Source organism: Natrix helvetica (assembly GCF_964273705.1).
Source record: "Natrix helvetica genome assembly, chromosome: Z".
Lineage (NCBI taxonomy): Eukaryota > Metazoa > Chordata > Lepidosauria > Squamata > Natricidae > Natrix > Natrix helvetica.
Genome location: NC_138554.1, coordinates 51787414 through 51804800, shown reverse-complemented (window position 1 = coordinate 51804800; position 17387 = coordinate 51787414). Strand labels below are relative to the sequence as shown.

Genomic DNA, 17387 nt, shown 5'->3' with positions numbered 1-17387 from the left:
CTCTTATAGATGCCCATCTTACAACCAACTCTGGATGGTTTCCAATCAAAAATACAACTATCTGTATTTCTTCTGTTTCAAAGACTTCATTTCCCTATTGTCGCTCTCTACAAAGCTGTGCACAGTTCAAACTGTCTTTTATCTTTCACATTTTCTATTTGTGCTCCATCAGAGTCTTTACTGTTCAGGTCATTTACTTATTGCTGGATAAGTTTACTTTTATTCCTGGGCTTTTTGGTTTCTGTTTATTCTGTTTAAACAATCTGTTTATGCTGCCTGCTCATTCTGTGGCTGGGACTATCAAGCTCTAAAATAGAAAACTTTTATCCCCTCCCCTCTCTGCTCTCTGCTGCTTGATAGGCAGCTGGGCTGTCCTGGTGCTAGTGGAGCAGCTGGGAAGAGGCGAGCGGTGGCAGCCTATCTCTCCCCAATTAATTATTTTGTTACTTTTATTGACCAAAGCGTGGGGGGAGGGGATTGTTTGCATAAATGAAATCATTATCAGGAATAAAAAATATCTCACTGTAATGCTGCTCCTTGTGTGATACAGAACCTTTCCTGGTGATAACTATAAGATCTTCAAGATTGGAATTAAGAAAGTTTAAATCTGTATGTTATGTGTGTCAGCTGCAACTTAAACAGAAATCGGCTTGATTGCTGGTCATGTGGCTGCAGCAGTGCTTCAGTAGGCACACTAGTAAGCTGCAGCTCTTATTATCTTGGTTAGGATTGTCTCCTAGGCTTTATTGTCCCTTGCATGTAGATCTGTTCTTCAAGTAATCCATTGGTGCCTCCAGTGCTTTACTGCCATGTCTACTGCCCTTTCGTAAGACTTGAGCTGACAGTCAAATTGCATGAGAAATGGAGTCTGATCACATCACCTGATTCTTACTGTGGGTTTTCCCATCCCTTAATTATGCCTTCTGAATCAGAATCATTATCTTGTAGGCACTTGTAGGCATGTATTCATTTTTTATGTCTGTTTATCATCTGGATGAATCTGAATGCTCATTATTTTCCGTTCTGTTTCCTGTTACGTCCTGTTACTGCCCTATGTTACGTTCCCCACTGCTCTATTCGGAGAACCAGGCGGGTAGGAACTGAGGCGAGACAGGTTATGAAACAACAACCATTTATTGTCTAGCAGAAATGCACTAACAGCAAGGCAACTCCGGAACTGGCAACAGAGAATTCCCATCTGACAGTTCTTTATATAGCAGCTGTCAAATGGGGCAACCAATGGCAATACAGCATTCTCCCGCCAAGCGGTTTGCGCGGCTTAGCCAATCAGCACCACCTCCTGGCCGGCACGCTCTTGGGCAGTGTCGTAACTCCGAGTACATAACACCCACTGGTTTGCACTGGGTTATTATCTGCTCTTTTTAATTGATAGGAAACCTTATCCTGCATGCTGATTCACCGCGTTAATAATCATTGGTTGCTGAATGTTGTCAATTGTTTATTTCTTTTCTTGTTGGTATAAAAAATTTAGAATGATTTTGTTGCAATTACAACTGGAGTCAGCATAGTTTTTAGTGCCTCTACTCATGAAGATTTTGTGTTATTGTTCCTGTTCAAAGTGGGAAATAATTTTAAGACTGAATCAGAGCTTTTTCATCATCTTTCTTCTGCTTCTTCTCTCCCCTCCCTTTTCTGCTCAGTTTTCTATTTATATGTCCTTGAGTCTGATTGTAGCCCATGTCTTAACTGAACCTGATAACATATCACTTCCTGTTCCATATGTCATCTCCATGCTTCAATAAAAGAAAGTATATAGTCATTTATTTCCTCAGGAAACAAACAGTTTCAATGGTAGAGCAGGACATTTAAAAGTCTTACGATTTTTTAATAGACTCTATGGGAAGCCAAGTCATTTCTCTCAGATTACTATAGTGAATTTGGCATCATAGAAGACAGGCAAGTGCATACATGTAGTCTCCAGACACAATCATAAAGGACTTGACCTCACTTCTGCCACAATGATTAAGCAAATCACTCACAGTTATTAAGTGAGACATCCCATGAACATGGCTTATGCTTCTCCATTGACTCTGCTGGTCAGAAGCCATCTGTGAAGAGCACAAACAGTATTCACAGCTCCTTAGAGGTGCTGCAAATGACCAGTTGTAAAATTATTTTTTAAGCAGCATCCTAACTTTGCAGAATCACTAAAGACGGCATATGTTAAATGAGGACCACCTGTTCGTTAATGCAAATTTATTATGCCATTTGCCCCACATTAATATCTGAAACTTGACTACCTGTAGTTTGCTGCTGTTCAAGTGCAGCATCTAGAGTTGTTTTATTCTGAAATTTGCATGCTCATTTCAGGAACATGAATTGCCACCTTTGAGTACCAGAAGAGACAATAGGGAATAACTCTTTTCATTCTTTATTGCTTACCTTTTTTTAATTCCCAACCTAGATTTCCCTGACCCAGATCTCTTCATTATATTTGCTATCATTCTCATTCTCCTATAATTTATCCTATATTTTTTTCCATAAGCTCATTTATTTTGTCACTGGTGTTTATGAATTGGGGGCAGAGGTGGTATTCTGTCGGTTCACCCTGGTTCAGGCGAACCGGTAGCGGTGGTGGTGGTGGGAGGCTCTACTCACACGCCCAGATGTCATCATGGATGCTCTGCACATGCAGAGAAGGTTCCGAACAACCTAGCAAAGATAAGAGGATTTCATGCCTGGTTCAGGGGAAAGTGAGATAACAATGTCAGTATACAGTGTTAAAAAATCTGAGCTTAACCAATGGATATTATTTTCCTTTGATGTTCTTCATTCTTCAGGAATGATGGCTTTTCACCATCCCAGTCCAATAGTGCAAATTGTCCAAGAATTTTAAAAAGTTGCAACTCACTTGTCAGTCTAAGTGAAACAGTTCCTCTGTTTGAAGTGGTTCAGAGCTTCCAGTTCTGAGTGTTCTGTGCCGTAATTCTTTTTTGAACTTGGTAGCCATTCTCTATGTGGTTATTGTATTTCGCATCTTCATTTCAATGCACTGCTTCTCTCCCAGGTTTTTCAATGATAAAACTAAATAGATGCTATCTCATTAAAAAAAAGCACTAAAATGAGGCAAGTAAGTCAAGTATGGCAGGAACTCTACTGTATTTTAATTACTGTAACTATTGCATTAGATATCACAATTTTTTCAGTTGGGTTACTTTCAATGATTCTAACCAAGAGCCTAGGACTCATGGAGCAGCAGCAGCAACAACAACAATTTGAAATAATATATATGGTGCACATTTAGAAGTAATAACTGTGCTATAGCTACATCTAACTAAACTGAGAAGGAGGGAAATTGTGGTTACTGCTGTGCAAATGCTATTGAGATGTAATACACAGATTTCTTATGTTCTTTTGAAATGTTCTTTAACCAAGTTTGATTAGGTAGCAACTCTTTCAAATAAAGAGTGCATCCTCAATAAAACAAAATGCATGCCCCATCTAGTCATATGCAACCAGGAAACTAACAGGTAGCAGAGCAAGACATCATAGAGTTGTGAGAGCAGGAGGAGATCTAGGCTAGAGAGAATACATCAAATTCCTGGTTTTATAGGGACGGGATATGGCAGCAATAATCACTATTGCTCCCCGATCTCCTTGCTCATGACTCTTTCTTCTGCACAGGGAATGTGTGGAATGCAAGAAGTTTGAGAGAGGGATCCTGATAGAACAAGACACCTGCAACCACAATTGCCGGGATGAGATTGAGTTGGTGCAGGAGCTTGGTATGTAAAAACTATGGCAGGTTTTTTTTTTTTTGGTGGAAAAACTATTGTTGTTTTCTTCTAAATTCCTTTCCTTCACCACCACCACCTCCTCCTCCTCCTCCTCCTCCTCCTCCTCCTCCTCCTCCTCCTCCTCCTCCTCCTCCTCCTCCTCCTCCTCCTCCTCCTTTTCTGACTTAGAAACTTTCCAGATGATTCAGTTGCTAAGTTAAAGGAAGGCACTTGTATCATTTACATCTCCAATGACAAAGCCAAGGTTAAGCTGTGAATATTGCCTGCTTGAGCTATAAAAAGTCCTCGACTTACAATCATTTGTTTAGCGAATGTGCAAAGTTACAATGAGGCTGAAAAAAGTGAGTTATGACCTGCCTTTGGGCTTACAACTGACACAGTGTCCCCATGGCCACATGACCATAATTCAGGTGCTTGGCAAGTGGCATGTATTTATGGAGTCGCGATATGCCAAGACCCCATGACTGCCATTTTTTATTTTCCCAGCTAGCTTCCGACAAGCAAAGTCAATGTGGGGAGGGGAGCCAGTCTTTCTTAACAACCAAATTGTTAGTTTAACCACCATGGCAAAAAAAGGTATGTAAAATCAGACATGGTAACAGGAGGACTCACTTAAAAATCACATTGCTTAGCAATGGAAATTTTACCTCAGTTGCGGTTGTACGCGGAGGACCTCCTGTGGTGTTGAACACAGTTTCAGCACCATTTACCCAAACAAGAAACCATACCTATTCAGGGCCTTATGAAGATTATATCTATCTCTATATCTACACACACACACACACACACACACACACACACACACACACAGGCGTGTGTGTGTGTGTGTCTGTCTGTCTGTCTGTCTGTCTGTCTAATTCCATTTCCAAATTATGGGATATTAGACTTCTGGTCTTTGCAATCTGGACTGGAAGCAGTCAATCTCAGAGTATTCATCATTACAGACGATTAAGGTTTTAACACAAGAATTCAAGCAAGAACTCTATTTTAAAGGAGACACCTATAAATAGGCAAACTATCTCAGCAGAGCTCTTTCCCGTTGTTGTTTTTTTACGTAATAGGGAAGGAGGTTTGTCTTTTTCGTGAAGGAGGGGCATTTTGCATATGTAGCTTGTTTTTGGCAACTACTATTTTTTTTTAATATTAGAAAACTCTCACCAGCATATCTTCCTTTCTTGTTCATAATTAAGGGGGGAAATAGAACAGTGGTGTCACATCAATTTACCCCTATAGATGTTAAATTGCATCAGAAATAAGGATTTTTAAAAAATTAAATAAAGGATCTTGTAGCCTTTTAAACTTCATAGCTAGTTTAAGAGTCACTATTCCATCAGTTCCCACCTCCAGAACCTAGCAAGAAAGATAACATAATATACAGTACCAGTGATTACTGTAAACTGAGCAGATGCCACAGGAATTATTATTATTGTTGTTATTTAAAAAGAATCAAAAGATTTATAAAGCTGCCTTTCTCATAATTTGTGTCTCTGGGTGACATACAAAAGATACTTCTTTTTTTAAAGAAAGAATAACTACAGCTATAACCTACCCCAAACCAGAAAAATGAAAAAAAAAACATAAGCCCCTAATTGAGGCCAACAATAAAAATATGAACACGTGTTACAGAACAGTTTCATCTACCATCCTGCCCCAAATGCACAGGAGAGCCAGATCTTTATTTCTGAAGGCCAAAAGATTCAGGACTATTAGGGTGAAGCTCATTCCAAAGATCAGGTGCCCCAGCAGAGTAGGCATGCCTCCTAGGTCAGAGAGGGAACCAGATCATACCAACCCTGTGCAACCTCATGAGATGGACAGAGTTGCCTGGGAGAGATGGCTCCCCAATTTATTTATTTATTTAATTGATTAATAGGCTGCCTAACTCTCAGAGAAACTTTATCTGAATAATGCCTGGAATAGGCCTCATAATAGCTTTGTAGGTGCTTCCTGCTCCCTCCCTCCCTAGTGATATGTTGGTCACTTAAATGAGGTCACCAGTCAGTAATACATGAAAACAATAAGGGTGAAGAAATATTTACTTTCACTGTTTCCATTGCCATGAAACAATCAATAAAGGATTTTCTCCGTGCTCAGTTAAATTCACATTACGTGGGCATGGGGGCGGGGGGAGGGGGAGGATGTACTTTCGGTCTTGCAAGATTCTGTTAATATAGCTTTACAATAAAATATAATTAGCTCATCTGACTGTGTTTCCTGTCTGGTCTGCCCTTCAAGTTGACAATGGCTGATGCCAGGGGCAGGCCGCTGTGTGTCCACAGTGGCTTGGGAGAACCTCTAGCTAAGATTCTGTGCAGTTCAGAGAACCCCTAAATCCCAGTCCGGGTTGTCCCCACCAACCCCTCCCCTCCCAGGAGTCCCCATGCGGCCCATTTTGGATGCAGGTAAGTGCAGGGTGTGGGCAAAGTCTCGGGGAAGTGAAAAATGGGCCTACCAGAAGTTTGGGAAGGCTGGAAACAGTCCGGTTTCTGGCCTCCAGAGGGCTTCCGGAGCCTGGGAGGCTGTTTTTGCCCTCCCAGAGACTCGAGGAAAGCCTCTGGAGCCCAGGGAGGGAACCACCACCCACTCCGTGGTGCAGGAAGCCAACTAGGCCACACCCACCATGGCCACGCCCACCCAGCAACTGGGCAGGGAACCTCTTGCTAAAAATTTTGAAGCCCACCCGTTACTGATGCCATATCCAAAACTAGGTGGGCACATTTCAGAGAAGAATATCCCAACTCCCCATGCCCAAGAAACAAATTTCTTGGTCGAACAGATCAAATTTGCTTCCTTCCGTGATTAAGTTGTGAATAGGCTTTATTACAGGCTGTCTTGGCATTAAAGAGCAGCAGCCAGAAACCAGAACCATCTAAAATCCAGTGACTAGATACCAGGGAAGTACGTAGGAGGCTGGAAATGAAACTGGCACCCATCCAAATACATTTGTTGTTATCTTCCAACAAAAGGTTATTCATTAAGACAACACTAGCAACTTCCATGCTAGAATCCAGCCTGAAACCAACTGGTAATGATCTAGTCTACAAAAAAAAAAAAATGCCTGAGAAGCCTACTAAAATAAAATAATACAAAAGCTTATAAAGATTAAAAGAAAAGGAGGCTGTTTCGAGAAGTAGTTTTACAGGCATTTTAACTGCCTGTTGGAAGCAGTCAATCAGTTGCCTTCAGCTACATGTAATTAGTCAAGAAAGGTTTTAAAAGGTCATGAATTAGACCACAGCGCTGCAGCAATCAAGAATAAAATAATCCCACAAAAGGTGAAATGTTTATGTTCTGGACATATTCCTGGATTAAGTAAATAATGGTGTAACATTTTGCTTGAACAGATTTGCATGATTTTCTTCTTCAGCTATATCACTGCTCACTTACTGAAAGTTTCTTAATAATGTCTTACTCTATCTACCTAGAGTAAGGCCAGAATTATTGAGAAAACAGAAAATATTACTGTATAAGGATGAAAGGATGTTGGTGAAGTATCCACAATTATTGTTGCTGGGAAGTAGACTATATAATGATTATAATTTCCTGAGAATTTTGCTCTACTCTTAACTTCTTTCATTTTTAATCTGCTTATTGGAAAACCAGAAAGCTATCCTAGGTTTGCAGAACAGAAGAAGAAATTCAGGCTAATTCTATTAAGTCAGCTTCACATTTTGCAGCAAAACTGGAACTTTGATGTTAGTACCAATCATGTCGACTATTCCAATAGTACCCAGGAATACATCTGGATTTAATTGGCCTATAGGTGAAGCATCCTAATGGGCCCATCGCTTTGGGAGAAGTGAATGATGGCTGAGGATCTGCAACTCGAGAATGGGTTTAAAAGAAATTCTTCTATATTTTCACACTTCTTTTGAGAATAGCAGATACAAAATGTGATGTGCCACATGGATCAATGATAATGGACACCTGTCTGGCAAAACAGTCTTTATATATATGCTGAGATGTGTCAGAGTCACCCTGTTTCTTTAACACCCCTACTGATATTTCTAGATCTAAATGCTAACAATTTCTTGAATAGTGTCAGGGAACTAAATGTTCTTTCCTTTGTCTTCTTCTGCAGGAGACAAGGGGAAAGATGCTGTGAATTGTACATACAAGGATGAGAATGATTGTGTAGTGTACTTCCAATATTACGAGGACGCCAGTGGCAAATCTATCCTCTATGTTATTGAGGAACCAGGTGAGAGGGCCAAGGGTCACTAAAATAAATCCTCATTTTGGATGACCAGTTGATACTTTGCAGATGAGAAGTGCCAGAACTCATCTTGGTACCCTATATTAATTTGGAATGTATGAGAGAGATGATTATAGTGACAAGTGAGGTTCTTAAATTCATGCTTAGAGGTACTTTATTTGAGAATAATATATGTTATAACAATATAACAATAACAATTTGGAAAAACCTAGATTAAAACTGAGACATGGGATGAATACCTTGGTTTTCGTTATATTAAATACCTTTAAAACTAATTATGGACATAACTGTACAAGCTCAACATGAATACAAAAACTGAAAGTGGTTCATATTATAATAAGATAAGAGCTAGTTGACATTCTACCTTCCTTTTTCCAGTCCCAACTTTCACCAGACGCATCCCTATTTTCACTGGAGCAGGGACTTCAGAGATTTTTAGAGATGAAAAAGATAGTCATCTAAAAATGGGCAGTTATTTCTTTATAAAATGAGGTTTTTTGCGCCTTTTTCCTTCAAAAGGTAGGGAGGAAAGATCCTTGCTACCTCAGTAGTAATTAGTAAACTCGCAATTTTCCATTCAGATTACTTTTTATTTTTTGACAAGGTGCATAATCATGTGAAAACAATATAGGAATGGTTCATGGATTAACATATACAGAACAAAAGGATTAGGAGGAGACAGATCTAATCATCATAAATTGTGCCCAATCAATCATCACTAGAAATTTTCTGGAAGTTTCTATTTCCCCTTAGCCTAGAACAGCAAGTTAAGTCAAGGACAGTAAGGCAAACTCATTCCCCAACCTGAACTCATATTGAGAAAAAAAATCTGAATTATCAGATGCTTTAAACAAAATTCACCTAAGCATATGTCTGATTTCGATAATTTATAATGATAGCAGGCTTCTGTATTTCTTATTGCAACATTATTTTAGTTCAACATGAATATAGTTCTGACTAAAGAGCAGTGATTCAATCTGGCAACTTTCAGTTCAGAACTGAAAACATCATCCGTCATTCATAGATGGGATTTTTTTTAACCAGCTGCTAGATTTGTCTGCTTTGATATTTGACTTAAGTGACTAAATGTGAACCCTGTCTCTGCTTGCTATGAGATGAGCAAACAGGACCACAGACACTGACTCTGCCATAAACTCTAATAAGACAATATCTCTTTCTGTGTGCTTGTGAGCATGAAGGGAACGCTAGAAACCTTCAAAGAGTGTGTTCTAAACCCAAAGAGGGTGATAAAGCTCTCATTAGTTGCCAAAAGCATGCAATAAATGATATACCCTCACCACAGGGTATTAGCTTGGCTGATGACTCACACTGCACTTATAAGGTTGACAACAATGGAGTCTTGGGCAGATTTTGAAGGAGCTTAGCCAGACCTCCTCGGACAGCATTTGAATCCAGTTAATACCACATGGGGAAACCACAAAATCTGCCACACTTCCTATCATAGCCTGGGGTCTTTAAACCCTCTCTACTCCTTGGGTGAATATTAAAAAGAATGATGTAGTCAGGAGGGTTGGAGGTATTTCAGAAACTAGAAAAACTTCTGGAAATGAAATGATGGAAGAAATTGATTTCTCAAAACTTGTTTGATAGGATGCAAGCTGTTGGGACCTGCAACCTTCGTGGGTCATTAGAAGTAATTGCTTTCTCTAATTCCGCTTTAAATTCTCGCAGGAAGCATGGGCTGCTGTCATCTTGGACATATATATTTTTTCTATTGTTGTATTGACTTTGCTGTCAGAAAGAGTTTGCTAATATCAAAATTGGATGTTTTCTCCAACTATGTTTAGAGTATCAGATCAAAGATATGCTTTCTTTTTGTCAAACTATAATGGTCCCTTTAGGCTGAAGAGCAGATGGCTCTAGAATAACATTTTGTAAAAAAGAACTGAAATATTTAAATCATACATCAGACTAATTCCTGAATAATTGTGCAGCTATTTGAAAGCCACTGATGGGTTATTTATGCCTATTAGCCATCACTTAGCATGAAGGAAGGTCTGACATGTAAGCTGAGCACAAAGGAGTTTTTATAAATGGTTCATTCTTTCTACAAAGCATCCATCTTTCCCTCCATAACAATTATGTGTCAGGTTTTCATGGCACAGAATTAGAGAACATGCGCTCCAAAAGATGCTTGCAGAATAAGTCTTCTAGTAGTTTCTCAGGGGTCCCCAAACTTGGCAACTTTAAGACTTGTGGACTTCAACTCCCAGAATTATCCAGCCAGCAGAGCTCTGGAGTTGAAGTCCACAAGTCTTAAAGTAGCCAAGATTGAAGACCTCTGAGTTATATGCTCATAAAGTTCAAGAGTAATATTTGATAGCTGCTCCTTAGTCAGGATTTCCTTTGGCACAGCAGCTTGATCAAATGCATGGATGTATGCCTTTGGGTGAACTCAACTTAAGTTTAACAGTCAGAGGGGTAATTCATGGATTTGCAATTCTGTTTTATGATACAAATGTTTTCTACAGATTGTCCCAAGGGACCTGATGTCTTAGTAGTTCTCCTTTCCGTAACTGGAGCCATCTTACTTATTGGCTTGGCTGCTTTGCTCATCTGGAAACTGCTTATTACCATCCACGACAGAAGAGAATTTGCCAAATTTGAAGAAGAGCGTGCCAGGGCTAGATGGGACACGGTAAGAAATACCAGAAGAGTGTAAGGGGACAAAGAGTAAATATTTTGCTTCATCCTAAGAGGAGAGGAGGTTGCAATGACTTATTGTTTTATTTCCCTGACATAGCAGCCTATTTCTCATTCTGAATCATCCATACTGCAATATATATCAGTTTTATTGTACCTTGAGGGTGTGTTGTTAGCAATCTCTCAATAGTTTGTTGTTGGGGGGGGGGGGGGAACCTGTTGCCTGAATATCATTGCATCAGCATTTCCTGTTCTTTCCTTTGCTTTATTGGTTAATGGTTGCACAGAAGTGGTTATGAAAACACACACACACACTATGGAGCAATAACTTTTTTTTTTTACATCTTTCTAGGAGATATACAATTTCACCATAGACCTATATGCCTGTTGCAACCTCTTAAATAATTCTGGAGTTATGGCTTTTGAGAGCACCAAGAATCGCCTCACCCTGTTAAAGAATCCTATGTTAAAGTTACTAGGATAACTTGGTAACTGTTAAATCAGTTGCCAAGTATATATTTTTTCAACATGTATCTGTTTTGTCTTTTAGGCCAACAACCCCCTGTACAAAGGAGCTACCTCCACCTTTACCAACATTACATACCGTGGGAATTCATGAGATTACAGTCTTCCAAGGTCTTCTCCACTCATGTTTACAGAACTGTCTCTGTTATGGGTGTGAGAGAGGCTTTTTTTTTTAAACAAACAAAAACAGCCATTGCTCAAGAGCCTTCACTGTTCTGCTGTCACAAGAAAGTATCTGCACTGTGATTCTTCCAAGATTCTCTCTCTCTCTCTCTCTCTTTTTTTTTTTTTACCTCAGCTTGCCCAAGGCTACGGCCTGGACTCATATACTGAAGAAGAAAGCAGGACTTGCTCTTCAGTATGATCAGCACTGCATAAATCCAGGGTTAAGAGAAGATTCTATCTGAACAAAATCAGGGGTCATGATTATTGAGCTTTATAATCTAACTCACATATGGACTAGTGAAATTTGGGGTAGAGGAGCTTCATGATATCTAAGTCCATTGCAAGCTGAAACCAAAGTCCTTCATCCAGGCAAAGTTTCCAGGGGTTCAGCTGGTTGCTTGTGCTGTTGCTACTGCCCCTTTCCTTTATCTTTCCAAACATACAAGACACAGGTTGGGTTGGGCAAAGGAGCAGTGTGCTGAAAGTCCTTCATTACACTTTGCACACTGCTGTCTAACACAGAACATGCAAGGAAGCAGGATTTCCTGCAAAAATCCCTGCTCCTAATAAACAGCTTAGGGGAAGGGAGTACAGCAGGGGTGTCAAACTGGATTTCTTCGAGGCCCGGATCAGCATTGTAGTTCTCTTCCATGGGCCGGCAAGGGGAGGGGGAAGATAGGACAGATGCCTCCTGCAGCACTCTGCCAGCCAAAACAGGCGGCAGGGAGCAAAGGACCGCCCCACGGTGTCTCTGGCAGCCAAAACGGGGGATGGGGCCAGAGATACTGTGGGCTGCTCTTTTGTTATTTCCAGCCCAACCCCACGGGCCAGATTTTGACACCCTTGGAGTACAGGAAAGGGAGTTCATTGTGAGGCTTAGGAACCTGTCCAGTTCTATTTTTCTGTCAATGCAATTGCAATCCTGAACTTCCAAACGAATTCAGTAATAAGGCATGTTCTACTGGAGGCTTAGAGAAAAATACATTTTCAAATCCAAAGTTTTACATATTACATCAGAGGTCCAATATTGTTAAGACTATTCTTTTTGTTACACTTATCCCAAGACTATGATATAATAAATTCCTTGCTTTTAATTTTTAGAAGGAAAGAGTTCCTAGTGTTTATAGATGATTTGCTTTCTCTAATGAAAAAAAGGACTCTGCATTAATCCCTTTGCATGCTGACCACATATTTCTAAGTTTCTGGCTCAGATTATAAATAATATAATAATAACCTCCTAGATAATATTTCACAAAACATTAGTATCTTGGTAGGGTTCACACATGATAAGTTCTAATGTGGAATTTTTGTTGTTGGTTTAGCATCATGTACAAATTAATTCACTGTATTGATATTGTATATAAACTGGGCTACTGTAATTTAGTCTTTTCTATAGAAATAGCACTGGATAGGGAGTTGCACTAGATGATGCCCAAAGGGCCTTTCACACCTTACAGCCTATCATTCTAGTCCACAAACTGTAATTTTAAAATCCTTACTGCAATGTGTGGACATGAACACCTAAATGCATGAGCATATAACTACTTGATCTTCATGGGGGAGATTTGGGAAGAAAATGTAGCCCAGACATAGAACACATGTCTTACTTACCAGAGGTCCCATATTTAATCACCAGCATGGCAGTCTAGAAGTCTGCTGTCCAACAAGAGTGAGCCCATTGAACATTGCTGCCTAACAGTACAATGCAATGTAGCTACATAGGTTCATATCATGCATCATGTAAAATCAGAAATCTCCTCATCATAAAATGACATTTTAGGTAGGATTTGCCACCTGCTTAGCAATGCTTCACCCAAAGCATTGGGATAGGTTCTCCTCAGGTCCTACTTTTCACTCAGGGAATCAATGCTCACCTAGGTGAGTGTCTTAGATGACCAGAAAATTCTCCCTCAAGTTTTCTGAAGCAGGGGGGACTTGCTGAAACAACCTGGGTAAATTCTTGGGGTCTTTTGTATCATAGAGTCTCTAACATAGGTAAAGCATGGAGGATATTTGGTAGGATGAAGTATTGTCATGCCTGACTTTCAACAGCTCTTTTCATCTTGCAGCTCTTTCCATCTAGAGACTCATGGCCATATTGAAACTCGGGAGCAGAGTAATATAAATGTGCTTTTCCTTTCTCTTTTATTTTCTGCAACTGCATTAGCACCTTTGCTGCTCTAACACTTCCTATAAATATACGTAGCATCTATGGATCTCTCTGGCTGAAGAGTAGCACCTTTCCATGAGAAATAGCTGCTTCTGTAATTAAAAGAATGAGATTTCATTCTCCTATTAATAAGTGTTGAAAACAAATTTGTTCGTAGAAATACTAAAATATTTTTGTAAAATTGTTTTCTCTGGAATAGTGACTTGCACTGAACCAACTTTGAGGTATATCTTTTATGATTTCCCACAGTCATTCTTCTAGTACCCTTATTCCGAAGTCAATGTATTCTCATTTTCAAAGTTGTGGAATCCTAACAAAAAGAAAAAGAAAATGGAAAGCAGCCAAGAAGTGAGGCTGCTTTTTCCTGAACTGAGATCAAAATAAAAGGCAGAATTATTTTGAGTAGTGTTGGTTTAAACGTGAGGCCGATGTGGCCATTTGTATAAGTAAAAGCATGCCTGTGGCATACATAAATAAAGAATTTCAATTCACTAATTTATTTGGCTTGTCTAATTGATCTTTCTCAATTTTATTTTTATTCTATTTTGCTTTATTGTAAAATGTTGGAAGTCTTTGAGTTCAGTTAAAATATAAAACTATATAAATCATAGTGGAAAATTATTTAAATAATACAAACACCAACACAGAGAATAGCGCAGCACTTTCAATATGAAATCATCATTAGTAGCAGCAATCATTTACTTCTAAGCAGTGGTGAAATTCAATTTTTTTTACTACCAATTCTGTGGGTGTGGCTTAGTGGGCATGGCAGGGGGAGGATACTGCAAAATTTCCATTCCTACCCCAGGCTAGGGCCAGCCAGAGGTGGTATTTGCCGGTTCTACAAACTACTCTAAATTTCCTCTACCAGTTCTCCAGAACCTGTCACAACGTGCAGAATTTAACCCCTGCTTCTAAGGTGCCTAGTGGTGTCATCACCAAAAATCCTCCCCTTTTTTTGGTAACCATTCGATAATAAATGATTGATTGCCACTGCTGAACATTTCAGAGTGAAAGTAGGATAATATCTAAGGAGATGTTCCTTTGAGTGATCTGTGCCCAGGTTATTTATATATCAGACTAAACATATATTTTAAATTAGGCCTAGAACTGGTCTGTGCAGATGCCAAAGAGTTGGCCTAATACTATTGGATTGGTGAAACTTAATGGTCTATCTGTCTATTGTGAACTGCTAAACTTTCTAAATCATTTTCCAAAGGAGCTATTTGTCTAATTCATTACAGTAATCCAGCTGTGAGATTATCAGTAAAGGAACATAGGGTTGGCTTTGGGGATGGAATGAGAATCAGGCGTGGTGCAGTAGGGATTGAGCTGTTAAGGAGGGACTGGAGGAAGCAGGCAAACTCTAAAAATGCCTTGATTTTGTTTACTATAAAAATGTGACAGAGAAAAAATTGAGCAGCTTTCAAGATTCTCTCATATTCTACAACAACAAGGCAGCATTTTTGGAATCCCTGTGATCTGGTCTACTAAGTGCAGACATGAATCTTGGGGGAAGAAAACCTTTTCATGTTTCTATATATTCCATCTTGTACTAAGAACAACAAGAAATCAGAATGGGATTAGTTTGTCTCTCAGGCTTCCTTCTACCTCTGGATTTGTTCAAGAGTATGTTAACATCTTACATCTCCCTCTCCCTGTGCCCTCTCCAACCCCAAATAGCACTCAGATTTTTCCCAAGATGAGTTCTTAATTTCTTTACCAGAGCATGAATAATGGTTATAGAGCTACGTTTGTCCAGGTACGGTCAGTTTATGCATTCAGCAAGGCCACTTAATTTTCTGGTTCTAATTTTGTGTTAGCATCCTGTTTATACCCCCTTCCACAACGGAATGGACACTACTGAGTTGAACAGATGAGCCGCACATATCTCTGCCTTGTTTGGACTGAGCCTCAATTTAGCCTTCTTCCCATCTATTATCCCTCTAAAACAAGGGACTCCAAACTTGGCAACTTTAAGACTTGTAGACTTCAACTCACAGAATGCTCAGCCCGTGTGGCTGCTGAGGAATTCTGAGACTTGAAGTCCACAAGTCTTAAAGTTGCCAAGTTTGGAGACCTCTACATTAGAAGATTAACTGCTTTGCCTGTATTAGATGAAAAGGAGAAATAAAGCCTGAACCCATAAATGTGTGTGTGTGTGTGTGTGTATGAACACATGCACACAGGCACACACACATACATATACATACATATACACACATACACTTATACATACATACATACATACATACATACATACATACATACATTCACTGAAAATTTTATTTATGGCATATATTTATAAAAATATTTTAGATGAAATAGAGAGACCCCTAGCTGAAATCAGAAAATAATCCCATATTATTGCTTATATGGAACAATCAGCCAGCTACAGAAAGAGAGCTGAATCCTTTGCATGTTACAGCTGTCTAGGAAAAGATATTTTATGATATACAATTTATTTTTTTCCTTCTCTCCTTGCTCTATGGCACGCCAGCCAAATCATTTCTTTCAGCGTGATGATTAAAGGTGACAGGAATGTATCATGTATGTATATGTACTGTTTTGCCTTTCCTTTGACTTCCCTGTACTGTAATATAAAACTAGAAGGAAAACTGAACTGCTTCCACAGAAAGCACAACCCATGTTCTCCAAGGCAGTCATAAAGTGAGTGAAGATCAACATGAAACTTGGTTTATTTCTTACATGCTGCCCTTTTTTCATAAGCATTTCAGACCTCTTCTTTTAGCAAGCCACTTATTAGCTTGAGGCCCTTAGCTGAAGCCAGATACAGTAGATTTTTTAAAAACCTAGTGTTGGGCGGACAGTGACATCTAGAGGCCCTTTGTGGGACTGCATCAGAAATATAGGCAGCTAATACTGTACACGGGAAACGTCAAAGGTAGAGCAGTGTCTTCAACACCATACTTGTAGAATACCAGCAATAACCAGGGTTTATAAAATGGAAAACCTAAGAACATTGGAAGTGCAGCAGTCTGTGTAACATGAAAATGCAATACAAAGGTGAGTGGTAAAAAAAACTCATTTAAAGATCAGATTCAGGATATAGAAGGTACCTTGCATGGCCAATATTAAACAAAAATGTAAGTGGGTGGCCATGCTATACACATGCATGGCAATAAATGGGCCCAAAATATAACATTCTGGTTTGGATGCCCAGATCAATGCCCTTTCGGCTGGAGATGAAAAAAGAAAACCTAGGCTGAAGTTGGATCATTACAGAAGTGAACCATGTAGTTTTGTTTTGGGCACTTAAACGAATATAATAATTAAAGAACTGACATACCTAAAGCATCTGATTATATATGCAGAGTTTTCCCAACCTACTGACCTCATGCAAGTTGGAACCTATATCCTTCCTAGATTTGTTAGTTGAGAATGATGTGTGTTGTAGTCTTAGCATATAAAAGGTAAAGGTTCCCCTCGCACATATGTGCTAGTCGTTCCCGACTCTAGTGGGCAGTGCTCATCTCAGTTTCAAAGCCAAAGAGCCAGCGCTGTCTGGAGATGTCTCCATCGTCATGTGGCCGGCATGACTAAATGCCGAAGATGCATGGAACGCTGTTACCTTCCTACCAAAGGTGATCCCTATTTTTCTACTTGCATTTTTACATGCTTTCGAACTGCTAGGTTGGCAGAAGCTGGGACAAGTAATGGGAACTCACTCCGTTATGTGGCGCTAAGGATTCAAACCGCTGAACTGCCAACCTTTCTGATCGACAAGCTCAATGTCTTAGCCACTGAGCTACCACATCCTTATTAGTCTTAGTATATATGTAAGTCCTAAACTAGAGAAAGCTAAACTGCTGTTGTCTCTTGCATGATTTCATGACAGATGGGGGAGGCGAGCTTGTAGGAGGAGATT

At 39.5% G+C, this 17387-nt stretch overlaps 1 protein-coding gene across 2 annotated transcripts in view; it reads left to right on the top strand.

Moving 5' to 3' along the window:
- The window catches only part of ITGB3 (integrin subunit beta 3), a 78723-nt gene extending 64766 nt beyond the window's left edge, over positions 1 to 13957 (top strand). The window contains exons 12-15 of one of the 2 annotated variants that reach the window (XM_081970832.1): positions 3646 to 3746; positions 7840 to 7959; positions 10467 to 10633; positions 11189 to 13957. In XM_081970832.1, the coding sequence (XP_081826958.1) occupies positions 3646 to 3746; positions 7840 to 7959; positions 10467 to 10633; positions 11189 to 11257 (457 nt within the window). In that variant the 3' untranslated portion in view covers positions 11258 to 13957. Of the gene's footprint in view, positions 1 to 3645; positions 3747 to 7839; positions 7960 to 10466; positions 10634 to 11188 lie in introns of those variants that run through there. The other variant, XR_014176785.1, reaches the window with a different exon arrangement.
- Positions 13958 to 17387: the final 3430 nt, after the last annotated feature.